General features: G+C 36.8%; 1 protein-coding gene, 1 non-coding gene and 1 pseudogene across 2 annotated transcripts in view; 2 read left to right on the forward strand and 1 right to left on the reverse strand.

Moving 5' to 3' along the window:
* Nucleotides 1-17,656, forward strand: part of OSBPL11 (oxysterol binding protein like 11) — a 76,684-nt gene that overhangs the window by 24,353 nt on the left and 34,675 nt on the right. The window contains exons 2-6 of the mRNA XM_036447074.2: nucleotides 996-1,064; nucleotides 6,017-6,192; nucleotides 7,234-7,313; nucleotides 10,188-10,364; nucleotides 15,480-15,681. Coding sequence (XP_036302967.1) covers nucleotides 996-1,064; nucleotides 6,017-6,192; nucleotides 7,234-7,313; nucleotides 10,188-10,364; nucleotides 15,480-15,681 — 704 coding nt within the window. The remainder of the gene's footprint in view (nucleotides 1-995; nucleotides 1,065-6,016; nucleotides 6,193-7,233; nucleotides 7,314-10,187; nucleotides 10,365-15,479; nucleotides 15,682-17,656) is intronic.
* On the reverse strand, nucleotides 139-833 carry LOC118724767 (annotated as a pseudogene).
* Nucleotides 2,667-2,856, forward strand: LOC118725215. The gene has a single exon (XR_004989938.1). It is a non-coding gene; the product is annotated as a U2 spliceosomal RNA (small nuclear RNA).

The following is a 17,656-nucleotide window of genomic DNA, read 5'->3' on the forward strand; positions in this document are numbered from 1 at the left end:
GTAATTTGTACTTTGACCAAGTATACAAAAACTTTCAAAATACCTAATGTTAGTGACTTGAAATAAAAAAACTCAATTTCCCCTCCCCACCCCACCCCCCCAAAAAAAATCTAAGGAGTGAGTTGTGTAGGGGAGGGGATTTAATTGCTTTATAGATAAGGAAAAAAACCTGCGCTGGAACCAACTTATTTATCACCATCATCTTCTTCATCATCTTCTTTATCTTTCTCCCCCTCTCCCTCCTCCTCATCTTCCCCATCTTTTTCCTTTTCTTTCTTCTTCCTTTTTTCAGCTTTGACAACTCCCTTTTTGGCAGCACCAGGCTCTCCTTTAGCTTGGTATGCAGCAATCTTCTTTTTATGTTTCTCCTTCAGCTTAGCAGCCTTTTCATAAGGCTGCTTGTCACCTGAAACAGTGTGATTCCACGTCTCTCTCAGCTTCTTTGCATCGCCAATGGGTAGCCAGGATGCTCTCTGATTTGGGGGCGATACTCAGAACAAAACAAGAAAAAGGCCGAAGGCAGCCTCTTGGGTGCATTGGAATCCTTGAACTTCTTTTTTGTTTCCCCTTTAGGAGGAATATAATTTTTCATTTCTCCCTCATAACAGGCCTTGTCTGCCTTTGCCATGTCTTCAAATTTTCCTTTCTCCTCAGCAGACATGGTCTTCCACCTCTCTGAGCACTTCTTAGAAAACTGAGAAGTTTGAAGCATCTGAGAAGTTTGAAGCATTGTGCTTCTCCTTGTGTTCCTCCCGGCAGCTTTGCACAAAGAAAGCATGCGATGACATTTTGCCTCTCTGCTTCTTAGGGTCTCCTTTGCCCGTGTTAATTCCTTTTCCTCAGCGGGTACACAGTCACCCAGTACCCGGCTGCTCGCACTTCCCCCGGCGCTGTCTCAATGGAGCTCAGTGTACTGCAATCCTGTTTTTAAAACTATACTTCCTGATATTTCTAGTAATTTTCACTGACTTTGGCACTCTGATTTTTTGAAACAGTGATCACATGGAAAATGTATGCGGCTACTTAATGAAGTACACCAACCTGGTCACTGGGTGGCAGTACAGGTAAGTGTGATTATTCTATGACACTTCATTCTAATCTCAGAGACCAGAATTAGGGATGGTAATTTTATTCTGCTATTACTAAAGTATAAACATGTCTGGGAAACCTTTTAGGGAAGCGTTCATCATGTTTTCTGAAAGTCTGATGGCTTTCTTCTCTTTTTTAGAGGGTGGAGGAGTCGACATCTTCCAAATGACAGCCTCCAAATGCCTCAGAAGTTACTATTATCTTAGAATTAGAATCACTTATTTACTATTATCTAAGGATTAGAATCACTTGTTAATATTCCATTGCATGTATATACCACATTTTATTTACTTATTTATCTGTCAGTGGACTTTTGGGTTGCTTTTATCTTTTGGCTGTTGTAAATAATGCCACTATGTATATTGCTGTACAAATATTTGAGTCCTGGATTTCACTTCTTTTGTGTATATATCCAGAAATGGAATTGCTGGATCATATGCTAATTCTATATTTAACTTTTCTGAGAATCTCCACACCATTTTCCCTAGGGGCTACACCATTTTACATTTCCACCGGCAATGCACAAGGGTTCCAGTTTCTCTACATCCTCACTTACACACTTCTTTTCTTTCTTTCTTTTTAAAAAAATAGTCATTCTAATGGGTGTGAAGTGGTTCATCTCTTTGTGGATTAAGAACACAGAACCAATTACCAACTTTCCCATCAGAGAGAGCTCTCACCTTATTAATTTGGCTGCCGTCGGCCAACTTTAGAAAACTTTGCATCTTCCATTTCCAGTCACCCCGGAACAGCAGAGATATACCAGGCCCTCAGTATGGAACACGTAGATTGAAGGATAAAAGAGGAACAGGAAGGTTAAGACCATGTTAAGGGACCCTACGCTTTGTAGCTCAGTTGCTTCGGCATATCTAGCCACGTTTGTCCTTGTGCTACATGCGAAGCTTCTAACAAAAGCACTGCATCTGTGTCAGATATTCAAGACAGTTTCCCTGCAGTCCATGTTATTTCGACTAAGGGCAACTCAGAGCAATTTAGAACTTGACTTAGAGCAGTGTGGAGAGATCTGGCATGGGCGTACTTATAACTGCTTGCTCTGTAATGTATTGCTCCAGGAAAGTGCACAGCAGCAAGATCCTCTTCTGAACCCACTCCTTCCACCTTCAGCTTAAATTCCTGAAGATGAGATAGCTTCCTATTCCGCTCAGAAGTCTGTACATGCACTGAGCATTAAAGCCCTGGGATGATTGGAACAAAGCACATGGTTACCTTCCCTTCTAAAATCTTGACTAAAGTTTATTCTTGTCATTGTAAGATATACTTCTGAGTCAGAATATTTTTGGATTAAAGTTGCTTTTCATAATCCTTCACATAAGTTGTGGGCTAAAGTTTAGTTATTTCCCCCAAATTGGCAGTCTTTGTTATTTTGAAACTGCAGAAAAATAACAATTTACTTAATTGCCAATCTTAACAGTATTTTCTTTTAACAACTTAGGTGAATTTTTTGCAGGTGAAGATTTGTAAAAAGTTTGAATCTTAAATTTCCCTGTCACACTTAGCCTTTGTTTCGTATTTCCTTAGTTAATTGGTTAGGCCAACTGTCTAAAAATGCCTCAATCATCGCTTCTCGGCCTTTTGGCTAAGATCAAGTGTAGTATCTGTTCTTATCAGTTTAATATCTGATACGTCCTCTATCCGAGGACAATATATTAAATGGATTTTTGAAATTAGAGATGGAATAGGAGTTTGCTCCATCCACTCGGCACATCGACCTGGTATTGCAGTACCTCCAGGAACGGTGCACAAAAAATAAAAACAAAATAAAACTAAATTAAAATGCCTCCATCAAGAGTCTAGTACTCTTCCGGGAAAAAATAGCTTTTTAAGTTTCCTCACTATGCAGATTGCCTCTTTATCCCCTATCTTCATATCTTGTAGAGTATCTCTCCATAGAAAGGATGAAGGGAGAATATCTGGATTAATCCATGTGTAATGAAAGATAGCCCCACGTGCTCTATTATTGCAAGTGGGTTCGTAGCATCAGCTTGGAGCCAGATAATCAGTTATTGGTTAATTTCATAAATGGTTATCATTTTTCAGAAATAAAGTATTTTAAGTTAAGTATTTACATTTTTTGACATAATGCTATTGCATACTTAGTAGACTGCAGTGTAGTATAACCGTAACTTTTATGTGCACTGGGAAACCAAAAAAGTTTGTGACTTGCTTTATTGCAATATTCACTTTATTGCGGTAGTATGGATCCAAACCCTAATATCTCTGAGGGTATGCTTGTATTGGGAAATGATCACCACAGTAAGTGTAGTTAACATTTGCCCCATTCATAGTTACATTTTCTTTTCTTGTGATGAGAACGTTTAAGACCTACTGTCATGGTGTCTTTAAAATATAGAATACAGTATTAACTGGAAACTCCATGCTCAGTCTCTTCTCACTATAACTTTCTGTATATCTAGGTGAGTGCCTCCCATGTTGTTAAAAAAGTGGTAATGCTTTTGGATAAGAAATATGTGTTCATAACAAACTTTACATTTCCAAACATATTCTACTCTTTGAATTGACTGCTTTTAGAAGAAACCAATCATTTTTCTTTGCCTGTTGAAATAAATTGTACTTATTGCTTAGAGCAGTGGAAAGACATCTCTTTCCTTCTGTTCTTCTTTGTTTATTTATTCTATTAATGGCCTTGTTAAGATATAGTATATATACAGTACAATTTCCCCATTTAAATGTACAACTTAATGGGTTTCAGTGTATTGAATAGATTGCTTTCATGTCTTTGTCCCTTTGGGCTCCTATAACAAAATGCCACAGAGTGGGTAGCTTATAAACAACAAATGTATTTCTCTTGGAGTTTGGATTCCAAGATCTGGGTGCCAGCATAGTGGGGTAAGGACCCTCTGCCAGAAAAGAGGCAAGGGAGTGCTCTTGTATCTTTTTTATAATGTTGCTAATCTCATTCATAAAGGTCTGCCCTCATGACCTAATCACTTCCCTAAGGCTCAATCTCTTAATACTGTTACGTTAGAGGTCAAGATTTCATCCTAGAAATTTTGACAGGCGGGGTGGGGGGTGGGGGGGGGGTTAATGGGGGGGGACACACTCAGACTATAGCAGATTCATATGTGCATTTTACTTAGGACAGTTCTTATGTTTCAGGAATTTAAGATGGTGTCAGTGAACATCTTATGTTAATACAAATAATCCCTTAAATCTTTGGGGAAATAAAATAACCTATTACAAATGGGCAAAACTTTTTTTTTTTTTTTAATATATTTTATTGATCTTTTTACAGAAAGGAAGGGAGAGGGATAGAGAGTTAGAAACATCGATCAACTGCCTCCCGCACACCTCCCACCAGGGATGCGCCCACAACCAAGGCACATGCCCCTGGCCAGAATCGAACCCGGGACCCTTCAGTCCACAGGCTAACGCTCTACCCACTGAGCCAAACCGGTTTCGGCCAAATGGGCAAAACTTGGCCGTCAGTTCACTATAAGTAGAACTATGAATGGTCAATAAAACACATGAAAAGGTGTTTAACTCCTATTGTAATTAATGATATGGAAGTTTTAAAACTTTCAGAAATATTAAAATTAATGTATATTTTTACCAAAATATGTGAACATAATTTATTTTTTACCATAATTTATTTTTTACCATAATTTAAAAGATGAGAAGCATGTTAAAGATGAACAAGAAAAACAATAGTTCTTTGCTTTTCCATCTTCCTTCTTAGGCAACTACTTTCAGCTCCTTTTGCTTACTTCTTATTATTGTTGTTTTTTCTTCCTTTTCCTGAATAAAAGGCTGATTCCATTCTCTCCCAGTTTGAAATGGTTGCCGCATTACTTAAGATAATATCTTTTAGGACCTTTGATCTGGCTCAAATTGTTTACTGTTATAGAGCACAATAACATGTAGAATGCCAAACTGCTCCAAGTCCAAAGGTTAATTTTTTGAAATTGGAACTTTTTATATTTTTTTTAAAAGATAGCTATTATATTCATTAAATTGAAATCTGAATTAATATATTTCCAAAACCATTTAATCTAGAAGCAAATCAGAACATCAATTTCTTTTCCAAAGTGTATCAGTATTTCATCATTTAGTTTCAAGTTTCTTATGTTTCTGCATCTCCAGTTGCAGCTTTTTCATTTTTAAACAGGATAAGTAATCTTTAGTTGTGACCTATTTAATGATACATTCACAAAATCTTTCTACCCTGACATTATTCTCATTGTATATTTTATTGATTAAATTTTAACTTAGATTCATTTCTTACCTAGCATTGAGTTAATCTCAAAACTCATGTTTTGATTTTTTTTGCAATGAATTTTAAATAAAATTCTCATTTCCATTTGTCCTTGGGCAGTTTACCTTTCCTGTTAATGAATTCTGGAGAGAAATCTTCCTCTGAAAGGATACTGTGTCTTTGTTTCCTTTTTGTAGTATCTGATATGCTTCTTTCCTATTAAATGCCTCTCTCAGCTGGCTGTTTTATATCTTTTATAAAACTTATTCAATTTGTCAATAATTTTCACTGCTAGGAAATATAACCTAGTGTTTACAAGTACTTCTTGAAATACTTTTGAATTTTAGTTTTTTTAATGGCAAAAATTCCACAGTGTGTAAGTGGTTAAAACTTGGTTTGCTTGCCCTGGCTGCTGAGGCTGTTAGTTGAATGGCATCCTGTGCACAGAAAGGTTGCTGGTTCTATTCCAGGTGAGGCCGCATGCCTGTGCTGCAGGCTGTACCCCTAGTAGTGGGCAGCCAATTGATGTTCACTCTCACATTGATGTTTCTCTCCCTCTCGCTCGCTCTCGCTCTCTCTCTCTCTTTCTCTTTCAAAATTAATTAAAAAAACAAAACCAAAAACTTGGTTTGCTTTAGTTTGACTAAGAAAAATGTTTAAAAATATGACCTTTTCTTTTTAAACTCATTACAGATTTTTTGTTTTAAACAATGAAGCTGGGTTATTGGAATACTTTGTGAATGAACAGTCTAAAAATCAAAAGCCCAGAGGTACTCTGCAGCTTGCAGGAGCTGTAATATCACCCAGCGATGAAGACTCTCACACCTTCACTGTAAACGCTGCCAGTGGGGAACAGTATAAACTCAGAGGTATGATTGAGATGCGAGAATTAATAGTGTGATCGTCTTTTTCCCTTGAGAAGTTGGTATACTTCTCTGCTTTCATTTGGGTTTTAGAAATAGAACTATTATTATTGATGATGTAGATACAATATTCTAAACCTTGGAATTGCTTTAAGAATTTATGAAATCTGTTTTAATAAATAATTTTTTTAGATGGGACAATGAACAAGCTGTTTAAGATTGACCCCTCTAAAATATTTGTAGAGATGAAACCCTAATTACTAAAAAATCTAAAAATATAGGCTTCTTTAAATGATATTTTTAAATGTCTGCCGTTGGTTAGTAGTCTATCACTTTTCTTGATTTGATTTGTATTTTGTGTTTTTCAGGAAGTAAAGGATATTTATTAATATGTTCATTCTCATTAAAATAAAATAGTCGTATTTGTTTAGATAAATTTATGTAGAAGTTTGTGATTTTTATCTAATTAATATACATAAAGTATAATGTTAATCTTAGCTGAGCATAATAAAGTTAATTGTGTGTGTTTTTTAATTGTCTCCGGAGGATATTTTTCCATTGATGTTTTTTAGGGAGAGTGGAAGAGGGAGAAACATCGATGTGAGAGAAACACATCGATTGGTTGCCTCCTGCATGAGCCCTGACCAGGGCCCGGGCCAGCGAGGAGTTGCAACCAAGGTACATGCTTTTGACCAGAATCGAATCTGGGACCCTTTGGTCCACAGTCCGTTGCTCTGTCCACTGAGCAGAACCGGCTAGGGCTAAATAAGAGCATATTTTCATGAGAAACTTATGATATCTCAAGTGTCATATCCCCATCCAGCTGCATGTAATTTATCCTCCTTATGAAATAGCCACATCCAGCTACTGTGCTACCTGACAAGATTGATGTTTGGGTCTCTTTTTTACGCCCCTGCAGTCAGGGACATTTGCTCTAGGGAGAGTAGTACCAGTCCATGGTTTTCAGTGATCTTTTCTTCCTGCTGTAGACAATTGTATTCCAAAAGGAATTATAATAGTGAGTAACTCATAGATTGTTTTTATCAGCCACAGATGCTAAAGAGCGACAGCATTGGGTTAGCAGACTTCAGATATGTACACAGCACCACACTGAAGCTATTGGCAAGGTATGTGGATTCATGTACAATATTAATACATAGAAATGGGGAAATAATTTTTTAAAATTTCTTTTTACATTTTTTAAAATTGAGATGCTATGCACAAACTCCTGTGTGTAATTCATGGTATTTTAGTACAGTCACACCTCAGCTCCCGGATGTCTCCAGTCTCTTAACAGTTTGATTCTTGACCAAGTTCATGGAAAAAGGGTTTCAGTCTTTGAACAGAATTTCAGTTCTGGATCCTATCAGTCCTTTTTTGCTGATACATCAGCATAAACAAAAGACATCTCTCAGGCCACAAACAAAGGAGAGAATATAAGTTAGTTTACTGCTAAATCTTGGATATTGAATATCTCAGGAAATCCTGATGTGAATATTTCTTGGTTGTTGTTTTTTTTTTTTCTTTTGTTGCTAGCAAAATGGACAGTTAGCACAATTTTAGAACATAAAGTGGCCATCAAGTGCTAATTTTGCCATAGTTGTGGAAAAACAACAACAATGATCACAGGCAATTGAAGAGGTAGAATATACCTCTTGACTTGGATATACAAAAAGCAGCTAGCCAGTGACAGCATTTCAGAGGCCGTGAAAGATACTGCATGAATGCTGAAAGTGATTCATTTAAGGCAGGCATGGGCTGAGAGTCTGACATGCTTGATTTAAGGTTATAGTAGGGGGTTGTTTAATAAAGTATATAAGTAATAACATTATATAGGGGGTTGTTTTTAAGAAAAGAGTGTTTGTTTATAGATTAAGCAGCACCTTAGACATGTACTACTGTGTTTCCCCGAAAATAAGACATCCTCCAAAAATAAGACCTTGTGCATGGAAAGATAAGACATCCCCTGAAAATAAGACCTAGCGCAACTTTGGGAGAAAAAATTAATATAAGACACTGTCTTATTTTCGGGGAAACAGGGTATATCAGTATATTAGTATTTCAGTATTTTGTAAGAAAGGTTAAAACAGGGAATCATTTGGGGATCTGGAATGAATTAATTCAATTTACATTATTTCTAATGGGAAAAATTGTCTCGGGTTTTGAACAAATCACTTCTGAAACAGTTTTCCAGAACAAATTAAGTTCAAGAACCAAGGTTCCACTGTATAGCTGCAGGATTGTGCTATCATTTCAACTAATTCTGGAACATTTTCATCATCCTCCAAAAAACCTATATCCGTTAGCAGTCACTCGCTATTCTCACCTTTCCTAGCTACTGGAAAACTTGAATTTATTTTTTATTTCTATGATTTTCTATTCTGGGTATTTATATAAATGGAATCATGCAATATGTGGCTTTTCTGTGGGTATCTGGCTTTTTACACTCAGCATGACGTTCTCAAGGTTCATCTGTGTTATTGCATGTATCTAATTCTATTCCTTTTTAATGGGTGGACAATATTCCATTGTATGGATATCATGTTTTATTTAGTCATCCATCAGTTGATGGACATTTGGATTTCCTGGTTGTGGCTATTATCAATAATAGTACAGTGAACATTTGTGTTTAAATTTGGGTGTACACATGATCTCAGTTCTTAGAGTATATATTTAAGAGTGGGATTATTGGGTCACGTGGTAGTTTTCTATTTAATTTTTTTAAATATATTTTTTATTAATTTCAGAGAGGAAGGAAGAGGGAGAGAGAGATAGAAACATCCATGAATCATGAATCAGCTGCCGCCTACAAGTCCCCCACTGGGGATCGAGCTCACAACCCGAGGATGTGCCCTTGACCGGAATCAAACCTGGGACCTTTCTCTATCCACTGAGCAAAACCTGCTAGGGCTGTTAATTTTTTTTGAGGAATTGCCAAACTGCTTTCCAAAGCAGCTGAGCCATTTCACATCCCTACCTTCAATGTATGAGGGCTTCAGTTTTTCACATTCTTGGAAATGTTTGTTATTGTAATCTGGGTGGTTGGTTTTTTTCTTATTGTTATAGCCATCCTAGTGGACATGAAATGGGATGTCAGTATAGTTTTTATTTCATTTCCTAATGACTAATGTTGAAAGTCTTCTCATATGTTTTTTGATCATTTGTATATCTTTGGAGGTTTTTGAGTGTGTTTTTTTAAGTTGAAAAGAAGAGTCTCAGTACTTGACATCTGAGTTTAGAGATACCTAAAAACTAGTATCTGGGAACAATAAAGGATTCTATACCTAGGTGAGAGTTGGAATTAAAATTTTTTCCCCTCTAGTGTTTTTTCCCCATAAGTGAGTTTTAAAAAGTTGTTTGTTCCGGGACCGGTTTAGCTCAATGGATAGAGCGTCGGCTTGGGGACTGAAGGGACCTGGGTTTGATTCCGGTCAAGGGCATGTACCTTGGTTGCGGGCATATCCCCAGTAGGTGGTGTGCAAGAGGCAACTGATCGATGACTCTCTCTCATCGATGTTTCTAACTCTCTATCTCTCTCCCTTCCTCTCTGTACAAAATCAATAAAATATATTTTAAAAAGTTGTTTGTGATTTAGGCCTACTGATTTACTTATACTGCAAGATTACAATCATTGGTTGTGATCAGAAAGCACCAATTTGTTCCAAAGATACTTGTATGTTACATTTAGAAAATTTATGTTAAATATTGCTAAGTATATTTTTTCTTCAATCATGATGTTTAAAAATCTGAAATTAGAAAGTTATTATTCTAATCTTTATAAAATGTGAAAAAGTATTCTTGATAGCACACCATGAATTAAGTTTCTAAATACATAAATTTATGGGTCTGTGAAATGCTTATACTTTGTGTGCCTTAAAATTTATCAGTTTCAGAAATGTTCTTATAGTCAATTCTGAGATTAATTTTTAAAACTCATAGGTTCAGGATTAGAGAGCATACATTGTTTTTAAAAGGAATGATTTTCTTTGTTTGTCTAATAGAATAATCCTCCTCTGAAATCACGGAGCTTCTCACTTGCATCTAGTGGTAATTCTCCTATATCCCAGAGGAGGCCAAGTCAAAATGCCATTTCTTTTTTTAATGTTGGACATTCCAAACTACAATCAACAAGCAAAAGACCTCACTTACCTCCAGACCATCTTGTAGAAGTCAGAGAAGTAAGTATGAATTAAAGTCAAGTTAAAATGCACAAAATAATCTTACCTACTTGGTTTTATCACTAAAATTTTTATTTTTATTTTATTTATTATTATTTTTTAATATATTTTATTGATTTTGTACAGAGAGGAAGGGAGAGAGATAGAGAGTTCGAAACATCGATGAGAGAGAGTCATCGATCAGCTGCCTCTTGCACACCACCTACTGGGGATATGCCCGCAACCAAGGTACATGCCCTTGACCGGAATTGAACTCGGGACCCTTCAGTCCACAAGCCGACGCTCTATCCATTGAGCCAAACCGGTCCCGGCATCACTAAAATTTTTAAAAATTCTATTTGTGTCTTCTGGGGCCTTCAATGTTTCCCATCTAGTATGCTTAGATAATTTTTAAGTCTTAATGATTCCCATTTGGGGGGCTGGGGGGAAAATTGAAGGGATTAAGAAGTACAAATTGATAGTTACAGAATAGCCCCAGAATGTGGATTGCAGCATGGGGCATACAGTCAGCAATGTTATGATGCTATATGTGGGGCTGAGTAGGTGCTTGAAATATGAGGGCTGTCCAACTTTGTCTGGCCATCATGCTATCTGCCTGAAACTGGTACAGAATGATATTGAATGTGGATTGTGATTGCAATTTTTTAAAAAACAAAACATTTCCTGATTATATATGGTATCCAAAGTTTTCTCAAGTCTGTCAGCTAGGTAATAGCAAACTCTCATTTTTCAAAAGTCTGTATTTGTTATTTCTCAAGTAAAGGTACATACTCCTTTAATGTAAAATTTAAGTCTAGCACCGAAACTGGTTTGGCTCAGCGGTAGAGCGTCGGTTTGTGGACTGAAAGGTCCCAGGTTCAATTCCGGTCAAGGGCATGTACGTTGGTTGTGGGCACATCCCCAGTTGGGGGTGTGCAAGAGGCAGCTTGTCGACGTGTTTCTAGATCTCTATCTCTCTCCCTTCCTCTCTGTAAAAAATCAATAAAATATATTTTAAAAAAAAATTTTAAGTGTAATGGGAAGACTATATGGCCAAACAAGTGACTCCTTTGTTTGTTTGTTTGTTTGTTTGTTTATCCTTACCCAAGGGTGTTTTTCCATTGATTTGTTTAGAGAGAGTGGAAGGGAGGGAGGAGAGAGAGAGATAAACATCAAAGTGAGAGAGACACAAGTGAGAGCGACATAGTCCGCAGGCCGATGTTCTATCCACTGAACCAAACTATCGAGGGCAGAGTGTACATCTTGATGTAATTTGCATGTAATCACATTCTGGATTAAGAAATGAAATATTGCCCGGCTGGTGTGACTCAGCGGTTAAGCGTCAATGCCAGAAGTAACTGGTTCAATTTTCAATCAGGGCAGTGGGTTGCAGGCTCAATCCCCAGAAGGGGACATACAGGAGGCTGCCCATTGATGATCTTCTTTTCTCATCAGTGTTTCTATCTCTCTATCCCTCTCCTTCCTCTCTCTCTAAAAATGTCAATAAAAACATATTTAAAAAGAAAAACTGCAACTTAAGGTTCCATTTAAAAAAATATATTACTAGCACCTTAGAAGATCCTTTTATACTCTCCATCACTATACCCTTCCTTCTAACACCATGGATTTATTTTACCTATTTTTGAAATTTCTAAAACAGGAATTAAATAGTGTGTATTCCCTTGGGTATGGCTTCTTTTCTTTTAAAAAAAATATATATTTTATTGATTTTTTTACAGAGAGGAAAGGAGAGGGATAGAGTTAGAAACATTGATGAGAGAGAAACATCTATCAGCTGCCTCCTGCACACCTCCTACTGGGGATGTGCCCACAACCAAGTTACATGCCCTTGACCAGGATCAAACCCAGGACCTTTCAGTCCGCAGGCCAACGCTCTATCCACTGAGCCAAACTGGTTTCGGCAAATGTACTATATTTAATGTATATTTTAATTTTATTTATCTATTCCAGTGTTGATGGAAACTTGAGTTGATGAACATATATATGTATATCTAATGGTATAATTATTCAATAATGGATTGCATTTATTTAACTCTATTAACTCTAGTAGATATTACCAGTTGTTTTCCAAGTGGTTGTAATTAATTCATAAGGTTGGATTATTGAAAGTTAGTGCCATAGTTTATATACAAATACAATTATACACACACAAAGCACCCATATATATGCAGATGTATAGATGCTTTCATTAAAAACTTTTTTTTTTCCTGTTAAGGGTGAGCTTTTTTTTTCTGGTAAGCTTTCATTAAAAAGAAAGAAGTTTACTTTAGCTGGTTTGGCTCATTGGATAGAGCATCAGCCTATAGACTGAAGTGTCTCAGGTTCAATTCCGGTGAAGGGCACATGCCCAGTTGCAGGTTTGATCCCCAGTAGGGGGCATGCAGGAAGCAGCCGATCAATGATTATCTCCCATCATTGATGTTTCTGACTATCCCTCTCCCTTCCTCTCTAAAATCAATTTTAAAAAAATTATATATATATGTATGTATGTATGTATGTATATATATATTTTTTTTTTATTTTTTTTTAAGTTTTATCCAGTACCACAACATATGATTTCAGGGACTATTTCATGTGTGACACACTTGATTTGCTTGGTAGGATAATTTACGTCTCTTTCACTAGCCCTCTGATGTACTAGATTAAAAATTATAAAATTATCTGGTCTTAGCCTGTTTGGCTCAGTGAATAGAGTTTGCCTGTGGCCTGAAGGGTCCCAGGTTCAATTCTGGTCAAGGGCACAAACCTCTGTTTCAGGCTCCTCCCTGGCCTGGGTCCTGCTCAGGGTTCATTCAGGAGGCAAGCAATTGTGTTTCTCTCACATTGATATTTCTCTCTGTCTTTCCCTCTCTCTAAAAATCAATGGAAAAATATCAGGTAACGATTAAAAAAAAAATTATCTGGAGTCCTGTCAGTGTTGTTCAGTGGCTGAGTGTTGTTCCATGAACCAGGAGTGTTCAGCGGTTAAGCGTCTTTGATGATTCAGTTCCTGGTCAGGGCTCACACTCTCAGTAGGAGGTGTGCAGGAGGCAGCCAATCAATGTGTCTCTCTCATTGATGTTTCTATCTTTCTCTCTTCCTTCCCCTTCCTCTTTCTGAAATCAATAAAAACATATTTTTAAAAATTGCCGAAACCGGTTTGGCTCAGTGTATAGAGCGTCAGCCTGCGGACTGAAGGGTCCCAGGTTCGATTCCGGTCAAGGGCATGTACCTTGGTTGCGGGCACATCCCCAGTAGGTTATGTGCAAGAGACAGCTGATTGATGTTTCTCCCTCATCAATGTTTCTAACTCTATCCCTCTCTCTTCCTCTCTGTAAAAAATCAATAAAATATATTTTTTAAATAAATAAATAATTATTTGGAGCAGCTAGCCTCTGAAAGTAAAAAGAATCTCTCCACTATAAAATTTTTATGTGAATTAAAATAGTGTTCAAAGGATGGATAATCAAAGAACCTTCTGCTCACAATAGAGAAAGTAAGTAAGCATAGTAAATTCTGTTTCATTTTTAAAAATTGGCTTACTTATCTATCACTGCTCTTCCATTGGCTCTATTAGAAAAAGTGGACAGGACTGTCAACAAAAAGAACCTGAATCTGAAAATATTAGAAATAATTTTATTTGGGTTTATCTGAGGACTGTGGTCTGAGAGCAGACCTTCAGGAAACCTTAAAACAGTGCTCTAACTTTGGAAAAGTGAGCGGTACTGACACAGGCAGAGGACTGAGTATGTGATGCTTTAGAAGTTTCAGTTAGGTTGTGTACATTCAGTGACTAAAAGTTTTACGTCAAATGGAAGGGGTGGATAAGGAAGATAAGGTTGGGTTATCGTGCATGCCCCAGGTGTCAGAGAGTCTGAGCACAGGGTCTGGAGATAATTAAACTGCTTTGAAACTCTTTGAGGTGAATTTTGATCAGGGTGTAGAAAGAACAGGTACTATTTTCTACAGATCTTTAGTGTTAAACCTGAATAGGCTACATATACGGAGGTTGACAAAGGTAGCTTTACAGTTGTTTGTATGGGAAAAGATATGCAGGTTATGACTATTTCAATCGCTTTATTAAGTAAAAAAAAAGTCACAATGGCACAGTGCACTTAAGTACAATCTTATAAATGCTCAAATTACTGGCCTTCATTATTTACACATTCTTGTAGTCTGCTTGCTATACTCACTTTGGCACAGAATTTTTTATTGTTATCAATTTCTTTTCTTTCTTTTTTTTAATATATTTTATTGATTTTGTACAGAGAGGAAGAGAGAGAGTTAGAGAGTTAGAAACATCGATGAGAGAGTCATCGACCAGCTGCCTCTTGCACACCCCTTACTGGGGATATGCCCGCAACCAAGGTACATGCCCTTGACTGGAATCGAACCCGGGACCTTTCAGTCCCCAAGCCGACGCTCTATCCATTGAGCCAAACCGGCCTCGGCTATTGTTATCAATTTCTTGGCATGCTAAACCTACTCTTGCCCACCCCGTTTGTAAGATATAGAGATATATATATATATATATATATATATATATATATATATATATATATATATATATCTTACACACACACACACACACATATATATATATAGAGAGAGAGAGAGAGAGAGAGAGAGAGAGAGAGCGAGAGCGCGCTACCAAAGGTCACCATCTTTTTAAAAAATACATTTTTTATTGATTTCAGAGGAAGGGAGAGGGAGAGAGAAATAGAAACATCCATCATGAGAGAGAATCATTAGTCTGATTCAATTGGTCTGAATCAATCACTGCCTCCTGCACACCTGATACTGAGGATCAAGCCTGCAACCCAGGCATGTGCCCTTGACTGGAATCAAACCATGACCTCCTGGTTCATAGGTTGACAATCAACAACTGAATTCATAGGTTGATGCTCAACCACTGAGCCAGGCCAGCCAGGCCAAAGGTTACCATCTTTTGCTCAGTTGATAAGCATTATTAAATGCTCATAAATTGAGACTAGCCAAACAAACTTAAAATAGATTTCTAAGTTTAATATATCCTAAAAGTGGCTAGAAAGCTGAATATTGTCACTAAAATGGCAACTGTATTATAGTATTTACAGAAATCATGAGTGGGACTCACAGAACTGTTGTTTTCCTTAGATGATGTCTCACGCTGAAGGACAACAAAGAGACTTGATTAGACGAATCGAATGCCTTCCTGCTTCTGGCCATCTTAGTTCCTTGGACCAGGATCTCTTAATGCTCAAAGCTACTTCCATGGCAACTATGAACTGCTTACATGACTGCTTTCATATTCTCCAGTTGCAGCATGCATCGCATCAGAAGGGCTCATTGCCTCCAGGTAAGTTATAGATTAAAGGTAGGACTTAACAGTAAGGTCCAAAACCTGGAAAGGACTGTGTTTGTTGTAATTCTAACTTCAGAAAATCTTAATTAAAAACAAAAAATAGAGAATCAATGAGCTTCTTTTAAAATATATATATATATATATTTTAATGATTTTTTTATGGAGAGGAAGGGAGAGGGATAGAGAGTCATCGATCAACTGCCTCTTGCACACCCCCGACTGGGGATGTGCCCACAACCAAGGTACATGCCCTTGACCGGAATCGAACCCGGGACCCTTCAGTCTGCAGGCTAACGCTCTATCCACTAAGCCAAACTGGTTTCGGCCAATGAGCTTCTTTTAATGATCACTCTGTTATAGAAAGTCTTTTATTGTGCCCTTTTTTCGATCTAAAGTGATTTGGGGTTTAATGTCTAATATTATTTATTATCTTTTTAGAGACCTCAAACTCAGCATTTCAAAAACTGAACTATAATAATGCCGAAACCGGTTTGGCTCAGTGGTAGAGCGTCGGTCTGCGGACTGGGGGTTCCCAGGTTTGATTCCGGTCAGGGCATGTGCATTGGTTGCGGGCACATCCCTAGTGGGGGTTGTGCAGGAGGCAGCTGGTCGATGTTTATCTCTCATCGACATTTCTCTCTCTCTCTCCTTTCCTCTCTGTAAAAAATCAATAAAATATATATTTTTTTAAAAACTGAACTAAAAACCCACATCTCTTGTATTTGTGTTAAAATACACAAATTAATATTTGTAGTGTGATATTACTATTCATCCAGTTGACCAAAGTAGAAACACTGGAATTATTTATTGAGTTTGGGTTCAGTCCACTATTCATTGTTTCCATATTAAGATATATATATTAAATCTTTAAGTTGCCTTTTAGTTTGAAAAATAAGGTATACATTTAGTATTTGAGAGCACCTATTTGTTGAAATTCATTTACTAGAAAATAATGTTATTTCATGAGAGAACAAAAAATTAATTTTTCTACTAAATGAGATGAATGAACTCTTTTTATTGAAATATAATTGATATGAAACATTATGTGAGTTTAAGGTATACATGTTGATTTGTTACATAAATATTGCAACCTATAGGTACATATATATGATTACCACCAAATCAGTGGTTCCCAACCTTTTTTTGGCCACCTAAACATCTCTGAAATCCTGATGTCCCTCCTATGACATACAATTCTTATTATTCCAAAAGGGAACTCCTGTTCCCAGGGAGGAAGCCTAAAAGGCCATTAACCTGGTTTAAACAAGCTTCCAAAGAACATGGCATCCATGAAAGAGGAAAATAAAAGACCAAAAGGACAGTTGAAGTACTGAGAAAGAAGTCACTAAGAAATAGTTTAAAAAATAATAATATGAAGTGATATGAAAAAAATAGCAAATAAAGTTTCAAAACATAATAGAGGACTGAAATGCTTAAAGTATATCACAATATTTATTTATATACTGTAAATGAGGCCCCTAGAATCATAAGAAATGCAAAAAATCCCCTGTTAATAACTCATTCTCAAATTGCCCTCCTTGAATATCAAATTGCCCCTCCGTAGGAAATATGCCCAACATTGGGAACCACTGCACCAAACCATTAGGTAACACCTCAGTTGTGCACATAATTCTCATTTCTTTTTGTAGTGAGAAAATTTAGAATCTTAGACAAATATAATACAGTATTATTGACCATAATTAGTATGCCGTACATTAAATCTGTGGAACTTGTTCATCTTCTAGTTTTGGGTTTGTATCTTTAACAACATCTCTGTAATCCCCTTATCCCATCATATTTTATTAATAGTAGTAACTTAATATTTCATAACAACTCACTGTTCTCTGAATAAATATTCAGCTTAACTCCCCTTACTTGTGAAAGAAAGGTATTTTAGAAAGATACTGAGTCACTGCTCAGGAAAGTTTACCATATTCAGGTATGGATCCCATCCTCCATCTGCCTAAGT

The sequence above is a fragment of the Pipistrellus kuhlii genome, unplaced genomic scaffold (genome assembly GCF_014108245.1).
Source record: "Pipistrellus kuhlii isolate mPipKuh1 unplaced genomic scaffold, mPipKuh1.p scaffold_m20_p_2, whole genome shotgun sequence".
NCBI lineage: Eukaryota > Metazoa > Chordata > Mammalia > Chiroptera > Vespertilionidae > Pipistrellus > Pipistrellus kuhlii.